Here is a 25,174-nt window from a genome sequence, read left to right as displayed (position 1 = left end):
TTGCAAGACAAGAATAAAATAAGACCACATAGACAGTTTAACTCCTGCATTCAAACTGCCTTAGTTCTCCCTTTAACATCACTTCATTTATTGCAGGTTACAGCCTCACAACTATCAACATCCAATAACAAGTGTTCAATCCTCATACTGGCCGACAGTGAAAACGAGAAAAATAAATGGGTGGGACTGCTGAACGAGCTGCACCGGATCCTCAAGAAGAACAAACTCAAGGACCGATCAGTCTTTGTTCCAAAGGAAGCTTATGACAGTGCCCTGCCACTCATTAAGACAACACAGTCAGCTGTGATTATAGGTAGGGATATATGGCCTAGATATCTGGTATCGTACTGGCACTAAAGTTCATACATGATGTTGCTCAGTTCTGTCATAGGCAGAACATCCCTTTGGACTTATTTGTAGAAAATGCCACTTGTGTCAACATGGCAAAACAGCAGTGTGAATCAGCTTTTTCAACCTGATGTTCAAATATTTGAGATAATTTTCCTTTCTAGAGTAATTTGAAGTCAATGGGCACTTTTCAGATTGCGAAGTGATAGTTGTACAATGAGTTTCTGTGCTGATGTGGTCGCAGGTGACAAATAAAGCAGCCTGTGCTTTCAGTTTTATATGCAGACTATGTTCAAACAGTCTAAACTGGCAAAACCCAAGACAAAATGTTTATTGATCAATATGATTCTCTGATTGGGCAGCACCTTCTAAGCAACTCTATATGCTAACAGCTACTCGAACAATTAATTTAAGGTAATCATTCAAGCTCATAATGCGATTCATTTATCCCTGTTGGAAGCAACATAAGAGCGCAAGGAACCATTCTGTGCAAATGAAGGAATGTGTTTAAGCCTTGTACCTTTGTGGGTGTATTCAGAAAAATGAAGCTATCTTTTCCAGTTGCTTTTCTTCAAGGCAGTGTCTCGACCAATAAATGTTGACATGCTAATGATCAGCAGCACCCTTTTTTCCTATAGTATAAATTGTTATGGCATTCTTACATTTGCCCTGATGAGTGCAAATAGTGGGGAGGACGTAGAAGAGGGTATTTGTCGTCAGATTATGAAAATCTTCAGGAGAAGTCGGGTTGTTATATTTGGTGATTCCAATTACTCTAGGGTAGAGTGTGGGGCACAGATGAGAGAAATTCCTGCAGTGTGTGCATGAGAACTTTCTGCTATAGTACAGTTCCAGTCATAATAGGGAAGGAGCTGTGCTGAATCTCGTCCTGGGAAATGAGGCAGGTCAGATGGAGAGCGTCAGAGTGGGTGAACATTTGGAAAATAATGATCATAACAAAGTAAGTTTTAATATTAAGTTGGAAAAGGATAAAAAATAGTCAATCATTAAGATTCCATGTGGAAAAGGGCAGATTTTAGGGTACTAAAAGTGGTATTGGCTTCCAATAATTGGATACACATTTGGTGCATAAAACAATGGCTGAAAAATGGGAGAATTTTAAGAGAAGTGAATTGAGTACAAACGAGTTACATAGCCATGAGAAATAAATACATGGTATCCAAAGCTAGAGTACCCTGGATAACTAAGGATATTGATGAGAGAATAAGGAAAAAAATTAGGCATATGATGCACACAGAAATAATAATAGCCAATAGAAATCAGGAGGAGTATCTCAAGTGCAGGATAGAGGCTAAGGCTGGAATAAGGAAGGCTAAGAGGAAGTGTGAGAACAGGATGGCAGGCTGCACTAAAACAATTAATAGTAAAAGATTAGTGTAAGGAATAATCAGGGTAAGCTTAAAGAAAACAAAAGAACTGTGGAGGTTGGAAGTCAGAACAAAAACAGAAATTGCTGGAAAAACTCAGCATCTGTGGAGAGAGAAGGCAGAGTTAATGTTTCAGGTCTAGTGACCCTTCTTCAGAACTGATCCAAGCTAGGAAAAGGTTGATGTATATGATGACGATGGAGTGGGGTAAGGAGTAGACGTTTGGTGGTGATGGAGCACAGACAGAGAACAACAGTTGGGACAAACAATGGAAAGGGTAAAGGTCAGCCTGGGAGAATCAATAGCTGCTAATGGGGACCATTAATAATTGATATTGGGTTGGTTGTGGTAGCCCATGTGATGACAAGACTTGGTATATGGGGGTTGGGGTAGGGAATTGGGAGAGGGTGATCAGATATTAAAGGTCCTCAAATGGAAACTGAGATACTGTTCTTCCAGCTTGTGCTGAGCTTTGCTTTGCTTCAATGATGCAAGGGTTATGGCAGAAGTACTAAACTAATATTTTGCTTCTGTCTTCACAAACTTAGAAGATGGTGACAATGGCCTCATTGAAATGTGGGTGTTGAGCAACTGAATCATACAGCAATAGATAAGGAAGAGGTTCTGAAAAGGCTAGTAGCATGCTGGATAGAGAAGTCACCAGGCTTGGATTGGGTGCATGCTAGATTGCTGACAAGTAAGAAAGCAAACTGTGGAACTATTGACAGAAATTTTCCAGTCCTCTCTGAGCAGTCAAGTAGTTCTGGGGGACTGGAGGATTGCAAATATTACACTATTGTTTAGGTAAAGCACAGAGGATAACCAAATAAACTACAGACCTGTCAGCTTAACATCAATAGTGGAGAAACTGAGGGAGGCCATGATACAGGATAAGATAAACATATACTTAGAGAAAAATAGGTTCATACTAGACAGTCAACATGGCTTTGTTCAAGGCAGGTTATACCCGACAAATTTAATTGAATTCTTTGATCAGATGACACAGACAGTGGATGAGGGCAGTGCTGTGGATGTTGTAGATTCAGATTTTTAGAAAACATCTGATACATTGACAGCATGGATTAGAAGTTGGTTAAAAGATAGGAAATAGGTGGTGGATATAGATGGGCATTTCTCAGAATGGAGACAATTTGAGAGTGGTTTTCCTCAAGGATTGGTGTTTGCACCCTTACTTGTTTTGATTTTTATAAATGATTTGGAGATGAGTGTTGAGGGCAAACTCTTTGTATTTCCAGATGATAATAAGCTAGGGAGAATAGTAAATTGTGAGGATGACACTGAGGGACTTCAGAGGGACATTGACAAGTTGGCCAAATGAGCAGACACCTGGCAGATAAACTTCAAAGCAGAGAAATGTGAGGTAATGCATTTTGGTGGAAGAAATATGGAGAGACGATACAGGTTCAATGGTTCAATTTTCAGGGGAGTATAGGAGCAGTTGGACCTCAGGGTTCACGTGTATGATTCTCTGAAGGTGACCATGCAAGTTAAAACAGTTGTTTAGAAGGCTTATTGGATCCTTGGATTTATGTATAAAAGCAAGGATGTGATGCCACACCTCCATCAATCATTGGTCAGACAACATTTGGAGGATTGTGTTCAGTTCTGGGCACCTTATTTAAGGAGGAATGTTAAAGCCCTGGAGAAAGTTCAAAGAAGATTTACTAGAATGATCCTAGGAATGAGGGACGTTAAATACAAGGGAAGAATAGAGAAATTGGGCTTTTTCTCCTTGGAATAGAGAAAATTAAAAGGTGACCTTATTGAGATATTTGAATTTATTAAACATTTTGACAGGGTAAAGAAGGATATTCTGTTACCATCAGTTGGTGTGTCAGTAATAGAGGTCACAGTTTCAAGATTGTCAGTAAAAGTGCTAAGAGTGAGATGTGGAGAAACGTCTTTACTCAGAGTTGTTAGGATTTGGAATGCGCTACCTGAGAAATTAGAGGCAGATTCCATAAATTCATAGCCATACAACAAAGAAATAGTCCAACCCATCCACGCCGATGAAGTTTCCCAAACTAAACTAGTCAGCTTGCCTGCATTTGGCCCATATCCTTCTAAATCTTTCTTATTCATGTACCTATCCAAAGGTCTTTTAAATGTTATAATTGTATCTATATCTACCATTTCCTCTGGCACTTCATTCCACATAAGAACCACCTTCTATGTGAAAATGTTGCCCCTTCAGTTCCTTTTAAATCTTTGTCCTCTCACCTTAAATCTATCCCTTCTAGTTTGGACTCCCCCTACCCTGGGGAAAAGATCTTTGCTATTCACCCTATCCATGCCCCTCATGATTTTATGAACCTCTATAAGGTTCCTGTGATCCAGGGAAAAAGGTCCCAGCCTATCCAGCCTTTTTGTAACTCAAACCTTCCAGTTCAGCAGCATGCTTGTAAATCTTTTCTGAACCCTCTCAGAGAGCCAGATATATATTTGAAAGTGATTAATTCAGAGGGCTACAGATATCGGGCAAGAGAATGGGACTAGCTGGGTAGCTATTTTGGGAGCCAGTACAGATATGATGGGTCAAACAGCCTGTACATAAAATTCTATGATTCTATCAGAGTCTTCAGCAAGGTATATTTGTTTTCAACAATATTTAAGCCCTTTACTACCAAGCAATTGTTTTAAATATTAAATTATTCATTTTAGATCAACATTTTGAAAACTTTCAATCAGATTTTCCTGTTTTGCTTCCGCTATTAGTGTCATTGTTGATTCAGTTGTGATAGAACGGTACTCAGGGAGTGTTGTCTTTTAGATAAGACAATCAATTGAGGCCCTCTCGCCATAAACGAGGAAGGAAATTGAGGAAGTTTTCTGGCTGGTATTTACCAAAGACAAGGATTAGTTGATCATTTTACTCTATAGTGGTTGTGTGGCTTTGCTCTTTGTAATTTAGCTGCTGCATTCAACATCATAACAAGAGTGATTATACTTCAAGAAAATTTATAGAACATAGCTTTATTGCACATATATGACACAGGGTAAACCGTTCTGCTAATTTGACCAGATCCACAGAAAAGCTCACCTCGCCTCATAATCTGTTAAAGTATGAGTGACCAAGGACGACAAAAATCCTTTGATGTAAAGAAGTAAAAATTAACAATTTATTCTTAAACCCCGAGAAACGCAAGAACATTAAACAACATGCTAGCCAGGATAGAAAATGAAACAATAGGCAGGATGAGCACGTGGCTTGAGGGGTGGTGTAGGAGGGAGGGGTTCAGATTTGTGGGACATTGGGACCGGTTTGGGGAAGGTGGGGCTATTACAAACTGGATGGTCTACACCTGAACCAGACTGGAACTAATTTCCTTGGGGGAGTATTTGCTGCTACTGTTGGAGAGGTTTTAAACTAATGTGGCAGGGAGCTGGGAACAGAAGAGAAGACTAGTAGACAGTGAGGTGGAAACTAGAGACTGTAAGGATCATGAAGTTAACATTACCAAGGAAAAGAGTAGGCAGAAAGCAGATGAATGCAAAAGAACTGGCAACCTGAAACCTACTGAGTTTCTCCAACAATTTCTGTTTTATTTCAAACCTCCAGCATCTGCAGCTCTTTGTTTTTTTTTTCTGTCAGAATTACTACCTGAGCCACAGGCAAACTGGCATATGGGAAGTAAAGTCAAGGAAATAAAAGTGTGACTCTAAGATTAGTGTGAGTGAAATGGGTTTGAGATTGTGAGGCACTGGCACCAGTACTTGGATAGAAAGGAGCTGTTCTGATGGGATGGGCTTCACTTGAACCATGCCATGACCAATGTCCTGGCAAATTGAATAACGAGGGCTGTGGAGAGAGCTTTAAACTAATAGTCAGCATTACCAGGCAGCAGTAAAACGCAGAATGGGGTAGGAAAGGACAAAGTATGCAAACAGAAAAACAGCAGTAAATACAGTCAAAGAGGGGAAAATAGTAAAAAGGCAAAATTACTGGTTCTTTACTTGAATGGGTTGTGAAGCTGAACTGTTAGTGGGATGCAGACAAGTTTGAGTGTGATTTGGACAAGTTGAGGGAGTGCACAAATGCATGACAGGTGAAGTGTAATGTAGATGACAGTGAGGTTATCCACTTTGATAGCAAAAACAGGAATGCAGATTATGATCTGAATGGTGAAACTGTAGTGGATGTAGGTTTGCTCGCTGAGCTGGGAGGTTCATTTCCAGACATTTTGTCACCCTACTAGGTAACATCTTCAGTGGGCCTCAGGCGAAGCAGTGTACATGATTCCTGCTTTCTATTGATATGTTTGGGTTTCTTTGGATTGGTGATGTCATTTCCTGTGGTGATGTCATTTCCTGTTCTTTTTCTCAGGGGGTGGTAGATGGGGTCTAACTCGATGTATTTTTTGGTAGAGTTCCAGTTGGAATGCCATGCTTCTAGGAATTCTCGTGCGTGTCTCTGTTTGGCTTGTCGTGGGATGGATGTGTTGTCCCAGTCGAGGTGGTGTCCTCCCTTATCTGTATGTGAGGATATCAGTGAGAGAGGTTCATGTCATTTTGTGGCTAGTTGGTGTTTATGTATCCTGGTGGCTAGTTTTCTGCCTGTTTGTCCAATGTAGTATTTGTTACAATTCTTACATGGTATTTTGTAAATGGCGTTAGTTTTGCTTGTTGACTGTACAGGGACTTTCAAGTTCCTTAGCTGCTAGTTTAGTGTGTTGGTGGATTTGTAGGCTACCATGATACCAAGGGATCTGAGTATACAGACCCAATAAGGACAACAAGCAAAACTAACGCCATTTACAAAATTCCATTTACGAACTGTAACAAACACTACATTGGACAAACAGGCAGAAAACTAGCCACCATAATACACGAACACCAACTAGCCACAAAATGACATGACCCTCTCTCACTGATATCCTCACATACAGATAAGGAAGGACACCACTTCGACTGGGACAACACATCCATCCTAGGACAAGCCAAACAGAGGCACGCACGAGAATTCCTAGAAGCATGGCATTCCAACCGGAACTCTATCAATAAACACATCAAGTTAGACCACATATAACACCCCCTGAGAAAAAGGACAGGAAATGACATCACAGGAAATGACATCACCAGCCAAAAAAAAAAACAAACATATCGATAGAAAGCAGGAATCATGTACATTGCTTCGCCTGAGGCCCACTGAAGATGTTACCTAGTAGGGTTCCTCACTCTTTAACCAATTATTAAATTCTATCACATTATGATCACTACTTCCTAGGGGATCTTTTACTTGGAGGTAATTTATTAAACCTGCCTTATTACTCATTACCCTATCCAAGATACCCTGCTCCCTGGTTAGTTTCAGTCAGAAGTCACACAACACCAGGTTATAGTCCAACAGGTTTATTTGAAATCACACAAGCTTTCGGAGTGCCGCTCCTTCATCAGGTTCATGAAGGGGTTGCGTTCTGGAAGGTTGTGATTTCAAATAAACCTATTGAACTCTAACGTAGTATCATGTGACTGCTGGCTTTGACCACCCCTGTCCAGTACTGGCATTTCCACAACCACCTGATGAAGGAGTGACGCTCTGTAAGCTAGTGCTTCCAAATAAACCTGTTGGACACTAACCTGTGTTGTGCAATTTTTAATTTTGTACACCCCAGTCCAACACCAGCACCTCCAAGTCATGGCAGCTCCACAGGTTGTCTTCATGACATAGTGCTCTATGAAATTATTCCTAATGCACTTTATGAATTTGTTGTCATATTCTTTTAACCCAATCAGTACAAAAATTAAAGTCACCCATAATTATTCTTCTGTTCTTTTTACATGCTCCTATTATTTGTTGATTTGTACCCCTTTCCCACAGAGTGGCCACTGTTTGGGGGTCTGCACACTACTCCGACAAATGTTTTACTTTCCTTGTTTTTTTCTAACTTCTACCCAATGTACTGTAGATTATCCAAACCAAGATGTCATTTCATATCTTATTAAATAGGGATGGTGAGGGTGCTGTCTGGGACATTGTCTGCAAGATATGACAGGTTTCTCAATTTTGGCACTATACCCCAAGTATTAGTGAGTAGAACGTTTCAGGGTCAATTGGCCTGCATTTGCCATTCAAATATAGAGAAGAATCAAACTTCAAACTGGTACAGTATTAATACCTGAGGTTGGCAGTGCAGTGGACTGCTAACACATAGCACATTCTGAAGAAGGGTCACTGGATCAGAAACATTAACTCTGCTTTCTTTCCACAGATGCTGCCAGGCCTGCTGTGTTTTTCCAGCAATTTCTGTTTTTGTTTCTGATTTCCAGGCTCCACAGTTCTTTGGGATTTGTTTTGTGACTGGTACTGTGTTAACTTGAATCTGCTTTTTTCTGACACTATATGGTTGATGTCTAGCTAGCACCTTTGTTAGGCATGAAATACAAGCCAGGAGGAGAAAACCGTGATACCGATGGTAAATATTAACACCTCTTCCCCTCGCTTCACTGCATTCCAGATCATGAAAGGATAGCACTGGGAAATGAAGAAGGATTGTTTGTAGTCCATGTCACCAAAGATGGTAAGCAGATTTCTTTCTAACACTGTGATTGATTAAGATCCTGTACAATTCCACACGTAATAATATTTCAGTTTATTACCAACATAAACAACAACTTTTGTTTCATGCTTTCTCCCTTTAAGTGCTTGATCTTCTCTGGTGTTAATTTGCCATTTTTTTAACATAATTTGCTCATGAGATGTGGTCACCATAGCCTAAGCCAGTAAATTTTCTTACAGAGTTTCCTTATATAGATACTTCACTGGCAAAGATGTGAAAATGCAATTCAGAATTAATCTTCTCCACAGAATCCCTGCAGTGTGGAAGCAGGCTATTCAGCCCATCATGTCCACACCAACCCTCCAAAGAGCATCCCACCCATCCCTGTAACCTTGTATTTCACATGGCTAACCCATCTAACTTGCGTATCTTTGGACTGTGAGGCAAAACCAGAGTACCAGGAGGAAATCTATGCAGGGAGAATGTGCAAACTCCACACGGACAGTCACCCAGAAGCTTGAATCGAACCTGGTGCCATCCTATGTCCTGCCTCTTCCAATGGGGACTGATGTGCATGTCACAATCAGAATGGATAGCATGCCATTAAATAGAAATGGAAAGCCTGTACAAAAATATCATGATCCTACCCCCCCACAAATTATCCAAGTGCCTGCTCTCTGTCTGAAAACTACCAGCTTCCTAGCTGACACTTTTGAAATCCACAAAACTAGTCTTGCTCAGAATGTGGTTCATTGTTGGATTACTGACTTGCACTCTCTGCCACTTCACTCAGTGTCATTTGCTTGGTTTCCCTGACACTCACTTTCCCTGACACTGGCCCTTGATACTGACTTTCCCCGGCACTCGCTTTCGCTCCAGCACCTATTTTACCCCTGACTTTCATTTACCCCCCTCACTACCCCCCTTCACTTTCACCTACCTACCCTCCCTCCCCCCCCCCCCAACCCCCCTCCAAGCCAGCATTCCTCCCTCCTCACTCTCACTTCCCCCTTCAGGACAGTGACAATTATGATGTGACTCCATCTTTTCTCAGAACTAATGGAAGAAAAGGGTTTTGAGGGTCTTGTGTTGGATTCTCGACTTCACATGCATGATCAGGATTTACCCTTCATGCTGGCTGGGAAAGAGGGGAGCTTACTTTCATTCTGTGTGGGTTGGGAGATGGTTTCAGTCCACTGCTAGACAATTGCAGATGAAATGAATGTGAAGGAAAGGAAATGACTTTATCTGAGCACGTATCGCAGCGCGCAAACATCTTGAGGAACTTTATTGTGTCCTCAGTGACTCAGTGGAAACACTGTCATCGGTCAGAAGTCATGAGATTAAGTCCCATTCCATGAGAGGGGTGCTGTCTTAGGTAAATGTTAAAATCCCATAGCACTGTTCACTGAAGAACAGCAAAGATCTTCCTATTGTCTTGGTCAATATTAACCCCTCAATCACACCACCATATGTGATTGATGGAGGTTGCTATGCACTCATTACCTGCTCTTGTTGCTACATTGTATGCAACTGTGCCTGCACCTCATTGCATTTTAACATTTTGAGGATGTGAAAATTGCTACAGCAATGTAACAAGCAGAATGAAAACTTTTCATTTCCTCTTCTCTTTGCTAGAAATCATCCGTGTTGGTGATAATAAGAAGGTCCATCAAATCGAGCTCATCTCAGGGGAGCAGCTCATTGCTGTCATTTCCGGAAGAAACCGACACGTCCGCCTCTTCCCCACTTCTGCCCTTGATGGTCGGGAAGGCGATTTCTTCAAACTGGTGGAGACGAAGGGCTGCCAAACTCTGGTATCGGGAACAATGCGCCATGGTGCAGCCACATGCCTGTGCGTAGCCATGAAACGACAAGTGCTGTGCTACGAACTCAACCAGAGCAAAACTCGTCACAAAAAGTTCAAAGAAATCCAAGTCCCAGGCAACGTGCAGTGGATGGCCATTTTCAGCGAGCGCTTGCTTGTCGGCTACCAGTCCAGTTTTGCCAAATACCCGCTGCAGGGGGATGGGGGTCCCATAAGCTTACTCCACCCTGATGACCACACACTCTCCTTTATCACGCAGCAGCCCAATGATGCAATCTGTGCAGTAGAAATCTCTGGCAAGGAGTATTTATTGTGTTTCAGTACTGTGGGCATTTATGTGGACTGCCAGGGTCGAAGGTCGAGGCAACAAGAACTGATGTGGCCGGCTATTCCCACAACATGCTGTAAGTTGGTTTGTATTTGTATTTGTAGATTGTCCAGCTAATCCGCATAGTATTTGGACACAGCCCAAAAAGTTCCTGCTCCATTTTTCTGTTGAATTAGCCCATTCCTGCAGAATTCCAGGTTTATGGGGTGGTACTCTGATGTACAAATTGAGTGCCTTCATTGCAAGACAAACAGGAGGCATAAGAAACAACCACAATAAAACTAAACCAATTGTCCTTTTCCTTGATCATGGGGGAGTTTCCCTAAATATAATGCAATTGTATTTATTTGTGCAGCACTTTTAACATAATGAACCATCCCAAGGCGTTTCATGGGAACATTTAGAACAGATTTTGGCACTAACATGGGAGGGCAGGTGAACAAACGTGCAGTCAAAGAGGTAGGTTTTAAGGTGCATCATTAAGGCAGGAAAGAGGTAGAAAAGAATAGAGAGGGAATTCCAGAGCTGAGGAACTTTGTGGTTGGAGACAGGACAACTAATTGTGGAGGAAATAAAATCGTAAATACTCAAGAGGCAAGAATGATAGGATTGCAGACATCTCAGACAGACGACAAGACCTTTGGAGAGATTTTTAAAAAAGGATGAGAATTTTGAGAGCTTTGAAGATTAATTAGGAGCCAAAGTAGGCCCCCAAGGACAATTTAGAGGTAGGTAGCAGAGTTTTGGGTGATTTATGAAGTTTAGAATATATGATGCTGCCCAGGAGAACTTTGGACTGATCAAGTCTAGAGGTAATAAAAGCACAAATGCGAGTTTCCACATCAGGTGAATTAAAGTGAGAATTAGGTGAATTTATGGACATGGAAATAAGGGGTTTAGTGAGAGCTGGATCAGGGTTCAGAACCTCATTTCAGAGTCATGTATATTATAGACTTGGCCAAGCCCCCTTAAAACATGTCAAGGAGACAGCCTAGACCCTAACCTTTTCTTATTTTAAAGATGAGTGCTAGGCCTTACGTTCCAAATGGTATTTGATCGGTCAAACCACCTGGCTTCAGACAAAATGCACTTTATCATTATCATACGTTGTGGTAAAATACAGATAAAAGAAAGATTAGAATAACAACTCTATTGGAAAACCTAACAGCATGATAGATTATTTAACCAGTAAACAGCAACTGTTCCAATATAGTAACATTCCATAAACACACCTTTGACAAAGATAAATTCAATAAATTAGATTGTCTTATTTGCAATTCTAGCAGCAGGAAGAGAACTCCAGCTTTTAGCTGTTACAGAGAGAGGGAGAAGAGCTTCTACATCCAGCTTCAAGCCCCCAGCACATGCCACTGAAAGCTAAACTAAAAACCCTGGTTCTGTGGGAGCTTGACCCCACCCATTCGTCTACTTCTGTTGTTCCAGCTTCAAAAAATCCCCAAATCCTCCCAAGCTGTTTACTTTATTGGCTTAAAGCAGACCGCTCAACAACTCTGTCTCAATCCCGCTTCATAAAAAAAAGGACAAAATGCCATGGTATGTTAAAGCCATGGTATGTTAAAGCCATGGTATCGTCGCACATATGGACACCAAGGTTGTGACCTGTCTACTTCAACCTCAGATAGTTGCCAAGTGAGTTGGAGTTGGAGGATGGGAAGTGGAGTCTATGTGGGGGCCAGACGTTAATATTTTTGTCTTCTCAATAATTAATTGGAAAACGCTTCCTATAATCCAACATTGGATGTTGGTCAAGGAGTTTTAACAAAGAACATAACACATTGGGTAATGTATAACAAACTTACTTTCTAAGTTTGTTTGTGGGATGTGAGTGTCGTTGGCTGGAGCAGCATTTATTGTCCAAGTGCATCCCTGTGTGACTTTCTAGGGGAATCGAGTCAATCATATTGCTGTAGGCTTGGAGTCATCTGCCAAATGTGGAAAGGATGGCAGATTACCTTCCCTAAAGAACTTTGGTGAACCACATGAGTTTTTATGACAGTTGACAATGTTTATATTAGACTGGATTTTAATTCCAGAATTTTTAAAGTTAACTTCAAATTCCACCATGTGCCATAGTGGGTTTTGAACCCATCTTCTTCGAGCATTATCCCAGGGTTCGGGATTACTAGGTTCAGTAACATAACCATTTCTCCAACATCCTCCCCCCCCGTGCATGGTCTTGTTAAGTATAAAGAAAACCACAAAATGAGTCTCCAATCCAAGTGGAAAATTGGGTTTTCTGCCATGATTATATTTTCAGTTTAGATGTGTTCATCACTATGTACGAATTTCCTGCAGTTCACTCATAGTGAATCAGAGGGGACACTTTTTACACTGAGAGGAATGTTATACAGTGTTAACATCTTTCATTCATTCAGGGTATATGGGCTTGGCTGCTGGACCAGCATTTATTGCCCATCACAAGTTGTCCTTTCAGAAGGTGTTAGGGAAGAATGTTCCAGGCTTTTGCCCCAATGACAATGAAGGAACAGCGATATATTTCCAAGTCAGAATGGTGAGTGGCTTGAAGGGAAACTTGCAAGTGGTGGTGTCCCCATGTATTTGCTATTCATGTCCTTCAAAGATGGAAGTGGTCCTGGGTTTGGAAGGTGTGTTGCTAAGTTTCTGCAGTGCACCTTGCAGATGGTACTCACCACTGCTCCTGACTTTTGGTGGTGGAGGGGCTGAATATTTGGGATGTAGTTCCAAACATTCGGGTGTGTTTTCCTCTGTGTGTTGTTAAGCCTCTTGAGTATTGTTGAAGCTGCACCCAGAGCTGCACTCATCCAGGTCAGTGGCACTATTCCATTACATTCCTGGCTTGTGTCTTGTAGATAGTGGGCAGGCTTTGGGGAGTCAGGAGGTGAATTACTAGCTACAGTGTTCCTAGCTTCTGACCTGCTCTTTCTATGACTAGTTCAGCTCAGTCTCTGGTCAGTGGTGACCACCAGATAGTCAGGAATTTAACAAAGATAACGCCATTGAATATCGAGGTTCAATGGTTAGATTCTTCTTGTTGGAGATGGTCATCACCTGGCACTTGTGTAGTGCGAATGTTACTTGCTGCTTGTCAACCCAAACATGGATATTGTCCAGATGTTATTGCATTTGGCATGCACTGCTTCAGTGCCTGAGGGGTCACAAATGTTGCTGAACATCGTGCAATCATCAGCAAACATCCCGACTTCTGACCTTATAATGGAGGGAAGGTCATTGATGAATGTGGTTGGGCCCAGGACACTCAGCTCCTGCAGAGATACCCTGGAGCTGTGATGAATGACTTCTACAGTACAGGTATATTCTCCTACCAGTGTAAAACCCTCCCTAGTTTCCATTGACTCTAATCTTGCTCAGGTTTCTTGATGCCACACAGTAATATATTATTACTGCATGTCTTGTGGATTGTTCACACTGCTGCCACGATGCATTGGTAATGCAGGAAGTGACTATTAGACATAGTGTCAATCAAGCAGGCTGCTTTCTCCAGCGTGCTGTTAAGCTTCTTCAGTGTTGGAGCTTCATTCAGGCAGGCAACTGCAGAGTATTCCTTCATGCTTTCTGACTGGGGATTCAGGAGGTGAGTTACTTACTGCAAAATTCCCAACCTCTGACCTACTTTTGTAGCTCACCGCTGATTTAGCTGACCCAATTCAGTTTCTGCTCAATGGTAACCCCAAAGATGTTGGTTGCGGAGGATTTAATGATGGCAATGCCATTTAATGTCATAGGGAGATGGTTAGCTTCTCTCTAGTTTGAGATAGTTGGTGCCCAACACTTATAGCATGACTGTTACTTGCCATTTATCAGCCAAACCTGAATGTTGTCCACATTTTACTGCACCTGGACCCAGGTTGTTTCAATATTTGAAGAGTCATGAAAGGTAGTGAACATCCTGCAGCCATCAGCGAATATCCTCACTTTGGGCCTTATGATGGAGGGAAGGTCATTGATAAAACCGCTGGAAACGTGGTCTCAAGCCATTATACTACAGATCTTGCAGGAATATTCTGGAACTGAGGCAACTGACTCCCAACATCTCCAGCGATCTTCCTTTGTATTAGATATGTTGGGGGGTTTTTTCTCATTGGCTTCAGCTTTGCTCAGGCCCCTTGGTGTCAATCTCTGTCAAATGTTGTCTTGGCGTCATTCTCACCTCACCTCTGGAGTTCAGCTCTTTTTTCATTAGATTAGATTAGATTAGATTACTTGCAGTGTGGAAACAGGCCCTTCGGCCCAACAAGCCCACACCGACCCGCCGAAGCGCAACCCACCCAGACCCATTCCCCTACATTTATCCCTTCACCTAACACTACGGGCAATTTAGCATGGCCAATTCACCTGACCTGCACATTTTTAGACTGTGAGAAGAAACCGGAGCACCCGGAGGAAGCCCATGCAGACACGGGGAGAATGTGCAAACTCCACACAGTCAGTCGTCTGAGGCAGGAATTGAACCCGGGTCTCTGGTGCTGTGAGGCAGCAAAGCTAACCACTGTGCCACTGTGCCGCCCATATTTGAACCAAGGCTGCAATGAATTCAGGTGTGGTGTGACCCTGACAGAACCAAACCAAGAGGCAGCTTGACCATTGCCACTAAAGCATAATTGATGATATCTTCCAGCACTTTGATTATTGAAAGTGGGCTCTCATTCCTGAAGAAGGGCTCATGCCCGGAGCGTCGATTCTCCTGCTCCTTGGATGCTGCCTGACCTGCTGCGCTTTTCCAGCAACACATTTTCAGCTGAGATGGTAATTGGCTAGTTTGGAATTGTCCTGCAGCTCCTGGCATGCCCTCCTATATCACTCATTCAACCAGCTTTACTTAATATCTGTGATGGCATAAACAAAGAGAACAATGAACAAAGATAATTTACAGCCTAGGAACGGGCTGTTCAGCCCTCCAAACCTGAGCCGATCCAAATCTACTGTCTGAACCTGTTGCCCAATTCCTAAGTATCTGTTTCCCTCTGCTCCCCACCTACTCTTGCATCTGTGCAGACACATCTTGAATAAATCTACTGTGCCTGCCTCTACCACCTCTGCTGGCAATGCATTCCCGAGGCCCACCACTCTCTGTATGAAGTACTTGCCACGTGTATCCCCCTTAAACTTTCCACCTCTCACCTTGAAAGTGTGACCTCTCGTTATTGAATCCCTCACCCTGGGAAAAAGCTTATCTCTATCTACCCTGTCTATACCCTTCATGATTTTGTAGACCTCAATCAGGTCCCCCCTCAATCTCCTTTTTTCTAATGAAAACAAATCTAACCTACTCAACCTCTCTTCATAGCTAGCACCTTCCATACCAGGCAACATCCTCGTAAACCTTCTCTGCACCCTCTCCAGAGTGTCCACATCCTTTTGGTAATGTGGCAACAGAATTGTGCACAGTATTCTAAATGCGGCCGAACCAAAGTCTTGTACAATTTTAACATGACTTGCCAGCTCTTATACTCAATACCCTGTCCAATGAAGGCAAGCACGCCATATGCCTTCTTGACCACTATCCACCTGTGCAGCAACCTTCAGGGCACAATCGACCTGAACTCCCAGATTTTACTGGATCATCAACTTTTCCCAAGACTCTTCTATTCACTGTATAATTCGCTCTAGAATTGGACTTGCCAAAATGCATCACCTCACATTTGCTTGGATTGAATTCCATCTGCCACTTCTCTGCCCAACTCTCCAGTCTATCTACATTCTCCTGTATTTTTTGACAGTCCCTTATGCTTTCTGATACTCCACTAATCTTCGTGTCATTTGCAAATTGCTGATCTGACCAACAGTCCCTTTTTCCAGATCATTTATGTATATCACAAACAACAGTGGCCCCAGCACTGATCCCTGTGGAACACCACTGGTCACCTTTCTCCATTTCAAGAAACTCCCTTCAACTACTACTCTCTGTCTCCTGTTGCTCAACCAGTTCTTTATCCGCCTAGCTGGAACAACGTACACACCATGTGACTTCACTTTCTCTGTTACCATGGGGAACCTTATCAAATGCCTTACTAAAGTCCATGTATATGACATCTACAGCCCTTCCGTCATCTATCAACTTGGTCACTTCCTCAAAGACTTCTATTAAGCTGGTATGGCACAATCTCCCCCACACAAAACATGGTGTCTATCACTGATAAGCCCATTATTTTCTAAATATAAATAGATCCTATCCCTCAGTACCTTCTCCAGCAACTTTCCCACCACTGATGTTCAGCTCACTGGTCTGTAGTTACCTGGAGTATCCCTACTACCCTCTTGTACAGCGGGACAACATGAGCAGCCCTCCAGTCCTCTGGCACCTCACCTGTGTTTAAGGATGCCACAAAGACATCTGTCAAGATCCCAGCTATTTCCTCTCTCGCATCCCTCAGCAACCTGGTATAGATCCCATCTGGTCCTGGGGATTTGTCCACGTTAATAACCTCTAGCCCACCCAACACATGTTCCCTAGTTATGTCAACGTGATCCAGGCTAATCTCAACATGCATCATGTTCCTCTTGAGGTTTTAAGCTTGAACATATTGTACAATAGCCTGAAGGGTTGTGATAATGAACTAGCTATCTAGATTTTAAAAATTGAATTTGGTAAATCCAGAAACATTCATGTAGCTCCACTTTCACCTTCATGGGCACTAATTGTTTTTAAATTCATTAGTGGAATGTGGGCTTCACTGGCTGGGCCAGCATTTATTGCCCATCCCTAGTTTCCTTTGAGAAGGTGTAGGTGAGCTGCCTTCTTGAACCACTGCAGTCCATGTCTGTAGGTTGACCCACAGTGCCCTTAGGGAGGGAATTCCAAGATTTTGACCCAGTGACAGTGAAGGAACAATGATGTATTTCCAAGTCAGGATGGGGAGTGGATTGAAGGGAAACTTGCAGCTATGGTGTTCCCAGGCAACTGCTGTCCTTGTCCTAGATGATAGTGGTCATGGGTTTGGAAGGTGCTGTCTAAGGATCTTTGGTGAATTTCTGTAGTCCATGTTTAAATAGTACATAATGCTGTGACTGAGTGTTGGTGATGGAGTGACTGAATGTTCATGCATGTGGTACCAATTCAAGTGTGCTGAATGATATCAAGCTTCTTAAGTGTTGTTGGAGTTGCACTCATCCCCAGCCAAGTGGAGAGAGTTCCATTGTACTCCTGACTTGTAGCTTGTTGATGGCGCCTCAGCTTTGGGGAAACAAGATGTAAGTTATTCACCACAAAATTCCTAGCCTCTGACATACTTTGTAGCCAGAGTATTTGTATAGTTAGTCCACTTCATTGACGGAATGTTGATCATGGAGGTTTCAGCAATGGTTAGATTCTCTCTTGTTGGAAATGATCATTACCTGACAACAATAAATGTTATTGACACAAGTTTGAGTGTTGCCCTGTATGTAGACATAGGCTTCTTCAGTATCTGGTAGGTCGTAAGTGGTGCTTAACATTGTGCAATCATCATCAAGCATCCCACCTTCTGACCTTAAGGTGGAAGGAAAGTCTTTGATAAAGGAGGTGAAGATAGTTGGTCTTAGGACACCACTCAGTGGGATTCCTGTAGGAATGTTGAAACTTTATTGCTGGAACAGCACAGCAGGTCAGGCAGCATCCAGGGAACAGGAGATTCGACGTTTCGGGCACAGGCCCTTCTTCAGGAATGAGCAGAGAGTGTTCAGCAGGAGAAGATAAAAGGTAGGGAGGAGGGACTTGGAGGAGGGGCGTTGGAAATGTGATAGGTACCTTTCTGTGATACCTTCCTGTAGGAATGTCCTAGGTCTGAGGTGATTGAACTCCAATAAACACAAACATCTTCCTTTATGCTGGGTATGGTTCCAATTAGCAGAGAATCATAGAACATAGAGGGGATAGAATGGACAAGGAAGACCTGTTTCCCAATCAGAGAGGTCAGTTGCCAGAAAGAACAGATTTAAAATGGTAATTGGGAGAAGGGTTAGAAGGAACATGAGGAAAAACCTGCATGCAGAGAGTGGTAGGTGAAGAAATTCACTGCCTATTTTGGTGACCATAGTGGAATCCCTCAACTCATTTAAAAGGAACAACACTGATCTTCAAGGCACACACTGCCTTGATGCTGCAACGTGAGGTTAGAATGGAAAGCTAATTCATTCCGCTGGTACAAATATGATGGACTGAAGGTTGTTGTGAATACTTTAACCTTCTCTTTTGTACTGATGTACTGGGCTCATCCATCGTTGAGGACAGGGATATTTATGGAGCCGCCTCCTCCAGTGAGCTGTTTAATTGTCCTCCATCATTCACAACTGGATATGGCAGGACAGCAGAGTTTCAGTATGATCGTGGTTGTGGGATTGCTTAACCATTATCAATCACGCACTTCTCCTGTTTTGTACCTTCACCAAGTTGAGACCATTTTGAAGTATACCTGGTGCTGCTCATTCCTGATGTTTTTTGAACCAGGGTTGATCTCTGAGCGAGAAGGCATTAGTGACTTGGTGTTGTACTGAGCCATGTGGTTACAGCAGTGATTGGCTACAATTCTGCTGCTACTGATGATCCATGGATGCTCAGTTATGAGTTGCAATCTCTGTTCAAGTTGATCCCTTTTAGCATGGTGATCGTGCAACACAAAACAATGGAGGAATGAAGATGGGACATTATCTCCACAGTGACTGTAAGGGTATATGAGTGGATTACTCCACAGATGGGCCAGGATTTTCCCTCCTGTAGTGGGTTTGCCTCACCAACTGCCACAGATCCAATCTAGCAATTGTTAGAACTTGACCAGTTTGGAGCGACTGGTGATGGACATCAGATCAGCTAAGGAAAGCAGATTTCATTCCCTAAAGGACAATTGTGAACCAGCAGGCTTTGTTTTTTGACATTAGATCCATTAATTCCAGAAGTTATTGAATTCAGATTTCACCATCTGCTGTGATGGATTCCAACCCATAAACCTGGATTACTGTTCCAGTGGTGTTATCACTATGTCACCACCTTCTCTAAGGTTCTTTGAGTTGCTGAAAATGTAAGCTGATAACAGTGCAACAAAGAAAAATAAGCATTAGGGACATGTATATCTCCTTAAGCAGTGACATTTAAAGATCAAGAAAGAAGCCGGCTAGAGGGTCAAGGAGGACCAGAGGAGTTGGTTAGGATTGCATCAACGATTATTGTTTCACTCTAAGGATCTTATACTCTTAATCATTAGCTCTTTCTACATCCAGATTACTGGGTAAATCCAGCAGATTCTTAAAACAAAGGAGATGAAGGGTGAGGTGTCATTTGTGCAAAACAAACAGCAGAGTGGTATAAGTTCCACTTGCATCTCTCAGTCCTCTGAATTACTGGCCAATTTGAGAATTGAAAGTACCATGCACCATTAACAAACTGTTATCTTTCCAGTAGGATTCAGGCCCTTATGAGAGAGCTTCCCAAAATAAGAGAATAGAAGTTAATGTAGTAGAGAGTGCCGTATAATCCACTCCGTGCACCGTTATACAACACTGGTTTGTAAGGCAGTTTGATTGAAGTTTGGAAGATTATGAATGGCACAAATAAAGTAGGTGCAGACAAACTGACAGTGTTATTGGCATGTCCATTTGTCAGGCCTACATGTGAAAAATCTGATGTACAATAAGATTTTGGTTGTTCTTTATTTTCTGGGTGGTTGAATTTTGGAATCTTCTAACTGTTCCACATACTACAGATTCTGTCCATCCAAATTCAGGCCATGTGTGAACAGAATGCTTGGTGCTTGTTAGACACAGCAGTGAAGTAGTGATGGGTACAGCTCACTTTCTGTTGCTGATAATAGTGAGAGTAGTCCTGTTAGTGACTGAGAGTGAATGCAAAAACATGTTTTGGCACAGCCAAGTCTTTTATTACGTGTGTAATTGTTCCCCTGTAATACTAGCGCTGTAACACTAATTAATCAGCAATGGAATGAAGCCTCAATTGGGTACAGGTGTAGTTCTACATTTTCTGCTCCACACTAGACTTGGCTAACTGTAATCCAATAAACCCACCGATATGAATCTGATGCTTTTGATTCTCTGCAGGTTACAATGCTCCATATTTGTCTGTGTATAGTGAGAATGCTGTAGATGTATTTGATGTGAACACTATGGAATGGATTCAGACAGTTGCACTAAAGAAGGTATGTTCACTTCCCTGCCCTGGCTGTTTGTTTTACTTGTAATATTCTTCTCCTTTCTCTCTCTTCCTTGCTGAAATATGGATCCACAGTAAATCATGACTTGCTGTTTCCTCCTCTTCTTGTTTGATCACTTCCTTTCCCCTTCTTTCAGTCAGATGACCCCTAAAATCCTCATCTCTACTGAATGTTATCTGAGTTTCCCGACTTCCTCCATTATTACTAAGTCCCATCATTTCAGGTGTCTTTCTGAATTGTCATAGAATGGTACAGCATGGAAAGAAACTCCTCAGTCCAATTGTCCATGCTGGCCAAGTTTTTCAAAGTAAACTAGTCCCATTTGCCCTTGTTTGGCCCTCTAAACCTTTCCTATTCATGTACCCGTCCAAATGTCTTTAAACTGTTGTAATTGTACCTGCATCTACCACTTTGTCAGGCAGTTCATTCCACATAGGAACCACTCTCTGTGTGAAAAAGGTGTCCCATCAGGTGGGCCAATGCTCCCTTCCCAAGTAGGAGCCCACACCGCAGTAGTTTTACTGTGGCTTGACTAAAATCGAGTATTTCCTTGTTTTTATACTGTATCTTTCTTGTTTTGGTCCCAAATTTCATTATTCTTCTGAATCCAGAGAGGCAAGAACGTGAGGTTGTGGATTATCAGGTTAATCATGTTCTCATTGAATGGCAGAGCAGGCTGGATGGGCTGAATGGCCTATTACTGCTCCTACGTCTTATGGTAAATCCCTTTTGCATCCATTAGCTGGCTTTTAGTGACTTATATGTGATTATTAATCAACCCTTTAACGTCTGACTATTGACATTGTAATTCTAATTTAAACTATTTTTCTAATCAACTTGTTCAGAGATATTATTACACAACTCTGGAGCAGGTGGGACTTGAACCCGGGCCTTCCAGTCCAGGGATAAGGACACTACTAAAAGAGGGGCCCGGAATTTGTATCCTATGGGCCCTATTTCTCCTATTTTATTCATACTGTTCCATGTCAGCCCTATCTGCACACGCTTACTATACCAAACTGGTATGCTATAATCTCCACCAGTGTAAATGTGCAGCTCTCAGCAGCAGCATAATTTGTTGGAAAAGCTACACTTTTGGTAGCGAATCAAATTAAATTATGTTTGAGAAATTCCTTGTGGGATTGGTTACAGTGAACTGCTTTTCTTACAGGTTCGGCCACTTAATACAGAGGGGACACTTAACCTGCTGGGTCTCGAGACAATCAGGTTAATCTATTTCAAAAATAAGATGGCAGGTATGTCTAGCAAGTGATTTTTATGTTTATGCAAGATTAAAATTTGCCATTAACTTATTTAGTTATTTTAGGATTTGCTAAACAGCATCTTGCATTACTGAGCCAAGCAGCCTGAATGGTCCAAGGTAACCAGGTTAACCATCATATGACCTTCAAAACGTATTCCCCACATTGGTCCCTGGCTATTCCTGCCCACAACACTGTGTGACTGCTTACTCAGGCTTTTACATAATGTTCATTTTATCCTCTACCTATTTCCTGACTTGTACTTCAGGTATCCCACTTTCTATAAAACTTGGTTATTAAATCAAGTTTTGTTCAGATATAAAAATAGAGAATTTTTACTTGACCTTTAAATTACCCAGTCCCTCGCTCAAGGAGAAAATTGTCAATCTAGAGAAACCTTCAACAGAAACCTTAAGTATCAACTAGTGTCTGATCACAACATGTGGCTTTGTGCACTACTCCTCATAGGACTATCTGAGTGACAGTCTAGAAGGGATCAATCAATTATGGCGCAGGACTACCCTTAAACCATTTCAGTAATATCAAGAAAAAATGTTTTCACAATGACCAAGGATCTAACTTTAGAAGATCAACTTGTCTCTTAATACTTTATGTTGAGCTATTTCCTTCGCTCCCACAGAAGGAGATGAACTTGTTGTTCCTGAAACATCTGATAACAGCCGCAAACAGATGGTCAGGACCCGGAGCAAACGGAGATATTCCTTTCGGGTGCCTGAAGAGGAGAGACTCCAGCAGAGAAGGTGAGCAGAATCTCTCATGTTACAGAACGTGTGTATCCCCTGTCCCCATCCCAATCTCTTACCTTGTCCATGCTGTCTCCTTGGTGCTCAAGTTGTCCTTCCCACACAGTTAATGTTATATAAGAATTGGACTTGTGGATTTTTTGTTGGCACTTTACAAAGTACAGCTTTGTGTATCTGGCTCAACGTGTTCAATTTTTGGGTTTGGGATATGTTAATGCTGTAAAAAATAGGTGGGATCTCTGGAGTCATCTTCTCTGGTACACCCCCTGCCACTCTCAGCTGGTCCTTAGCCTAAACATCAGTGGACAAAGGCAAGAGAAAAAATGAGGTTACTGTATGGATCAGTCAACGTCTATTTACAGGGTGACACTAAACAGTGAAATTTGCCTTATCCTTCCAACTAAGGAGAAAGACATAGAGGAACAGGAAAGTAGACAGAATAATGTTAGTTTGTGTTTCAATTAATTTAAATGTGCGTTGATTTTGGATTCCTTTTCTTTTAGAGAAATGCTTCGAGATCCAGAAATGAGATCCAAATTAATCTCAAATCCAACTAATTTCAACCACATTGTACACATGGGCCCAGGTGATGGCATACAGATCTTAAAAGATTTGCCAATGGTAAGTTAGCCAAAGATATGCTATTCAGACTCCACCATTTTATAACAACTGTTTACATTATGGAGCACTTTATAAACCAGCAAAATAATTCGAGGCCCTTCTTAATTGGAGCTAAACCCTAAAAGCCCTGAATAGCGCACAGTTTCTCTTTAAATGTCTCTGTTCAGAAGACTTCACTTGTGTAATTTGTTACTTTTTACTTTTTTTAATGTTTTATTGTTGTTTGCTGAGGTTTTACAAGACGTAAAGCTACTGTCAGCTTTCTGTGCCACTACTACTGGAACTGGTGGATTCCTCTGCTGAACTATGTTCGTTCTTTTCCATAACATTTCTTTATTTCTGTTGCTCTCTGAATAGCCAGAATCCCCGCATCCACCTCCCAATCAGCACTTCAGTCTGATCTCCACTCCAACCAACTTTGAACACATTTATCACATGACTGTCCACTCTGCTGAGAAGTTCCTGTACCACGAACCCCACGTCTGCACCCTTTCTCCAGACTCTGCCTCCAGCTTGCCACATTCCATAACACCAAGGGTATGCTGTGTGTGCTGGCCTTCTCACTAACTGGTATGCAGTGCCTTGTGTTTATGTGCCACTAATCAAACCAGGCCTTGCACCGTGCCATCTGCTTTGAGCTTTAGCAATTCTTCCTGTTTACTGCACATGTGACCCCTGTCATTACTGCCCAGAGACACAGATTTCTGTGTAACTTGAGCTGAGATGTGGACTGGTGAGCGAATTTCGAGAAAGGAAGAATCCACAGTTAGGTCAAGCCACTTCAAGCATGAGCAAAACAGCTGAACTTCATTGGGGAGGTGAGAGGGTCTGTGCTTGTCCGGTCGCTAGACCCAAAACATTGACTCTGCTTTCCCTCCACAGGTGTGGACAGACCCACTGAGTTTCTCCAGCAACTTCTGTTTGCGTTTCAGATTTCCAGCATCCGCAATGCTTGGTTTTATTTAAGACAAAAGTGAGTTTAGAAAGGCTAAATGGAATATATTCTAATTCAAGGAGCCTGAAGAATAAGATGGACAAGCTGAGGGCACAGACAGGCATGTGGGAGTATATTAGCATAGCTAAGACTCCGCTGAAAGATGATCAGGAAATCAATTATAGCAGTAAGGAGAAATTATATCTTGGAAGGATCATTAAATGAGGCCAAATGGGTAAAAGTGAAAAACACAAATAGGGTGAAAATGCTGTTGGGTGCATAAAATATAAACGTCATAATCTTCAACTCCACTTTCCTGCCTTTTCCCCATAATCCTGATTCCTTTCCTGATTAAAAATCTGTCTAGCTCAGCCTTGAGTGTACTTAATGAACCAGCCTGAAAAGCCCTCTGTGGTAAAGAATTCCACAGATTCACAACTCGCTGGGGGAAGAAATTCCTCCTCATCTGTCTCTTAAATGTGTGAACCCCTTATTCTGAGATTTTGCTGTCTAGGCCTAGATTCTCCCGCAAGGAAAAGCAACCCTTCTCCATCTGCCCAGTCAATTCCCCTAAGAATCATGTATGCTTCAATAAGGTTGCTGCTCATTCTTTGATATTCCAACACCAATAGGCCCAAACTACTCAGCGTCATCTCACAAGAAAGTCTCCCCATCCTCAGAACCAACTTTGTTGAAACAGTTCTGGACCTAATGTTCAGAAATGAGCTTGGGCAGGTGGAAGGTGTATCAGATGGCAGCATTTTAGAAGTAGTGACCCTAGTTGATAACAAACGATTGAGAATGGTTAGGGAAAATGATAAGGATGGGCCAGGAATACAAGTTCTAAACCTGGGGAAAGGTTAATTTCACTGAAATAAGATGCAATTTGGCCGAAGTAGACTGGGAGCAGCTATTTGCAAATAAAACAATCAGAGCTGTGGGAGACATTCAAGGAGGAAATAGCAAGAGTACACAGCAAATAAAGTCACAGGCTGGGACCAAGACCAAAGAATCCTGGATGTG

At 42.1% G+C, this 25,174-nt stretch overlaps 1 protein-coding gene across 18 annotated transcripts in view; it reads left to right on the top strand.

Moving 5' to 3' along the window:
* The window catches only part of LOC122548528 (serine/threonine-protein kinase MRCK alpha-like), a 595,544-nt gene that overhangs the window by 537,757 nt on the left and 32,613 nt on the right, over positions 1–25,174 (top strand). For 10 of the 18 annotated variants that reach the window (XM_087984221.1, XM_087984211.1, XM_087984208.1 and 7 more), the window contains 8 exons: positions 97–313; positions 8,213–8,275; positions 9,893–10,486; positions 20,458–20,555; positions 21,742–21,826; positions 22,473–22,593; positions 23,100–23,217; positions 23,575–23,754. In XM_087984221.1, coding sequence (XP_087840347.1) covers positions 97–313; positions 8,213–8,275; positions 9,893–10,486; positions 20,458–20,555; positions 21,742–21,826; positions 22,473–22,593; positions 23,100–23,217; positions 23,575–23,754 — 1,476 coding nt within the window. The remainder of the gene's footprint in view (positions 1–96; positions 314–8,212; positions 8,276–9,892; positions 10,487–20,457; positions 20,556–21,741; positions 21,827–22,472; positions 22,594–23,099; positions 23,218–23,574; positions 23,755–25,174) is intronic. The other 8 variants (XM_087984253.1, XM_087984250.1, XM_087984264.1 and 5 more) reach the window with 1 other exon arrangement.

The sequence above is a fragment of the Chiloscyllium plagiosum genome, unplaced genomic scaffold (genome assembly GCF_037043375.1).
Source record: "Chiloscyllium plagiosum isolate Xiang-an unplaced genomic scaffold, Cpla_swu_hap1 HiC_scaffold_3, whole genome shotgun sequence".
Lineage (NCBI taxonomy): Eukaryota > Metazoa > Chordata > Chondrichthyes > Orectolobiformes > Hemiscylliidae > Chiloscyllium > Chiloscyllium plagiosum.
This window is presented reverse-complemented; position numbering and strand designations above follow the sequence as displayed.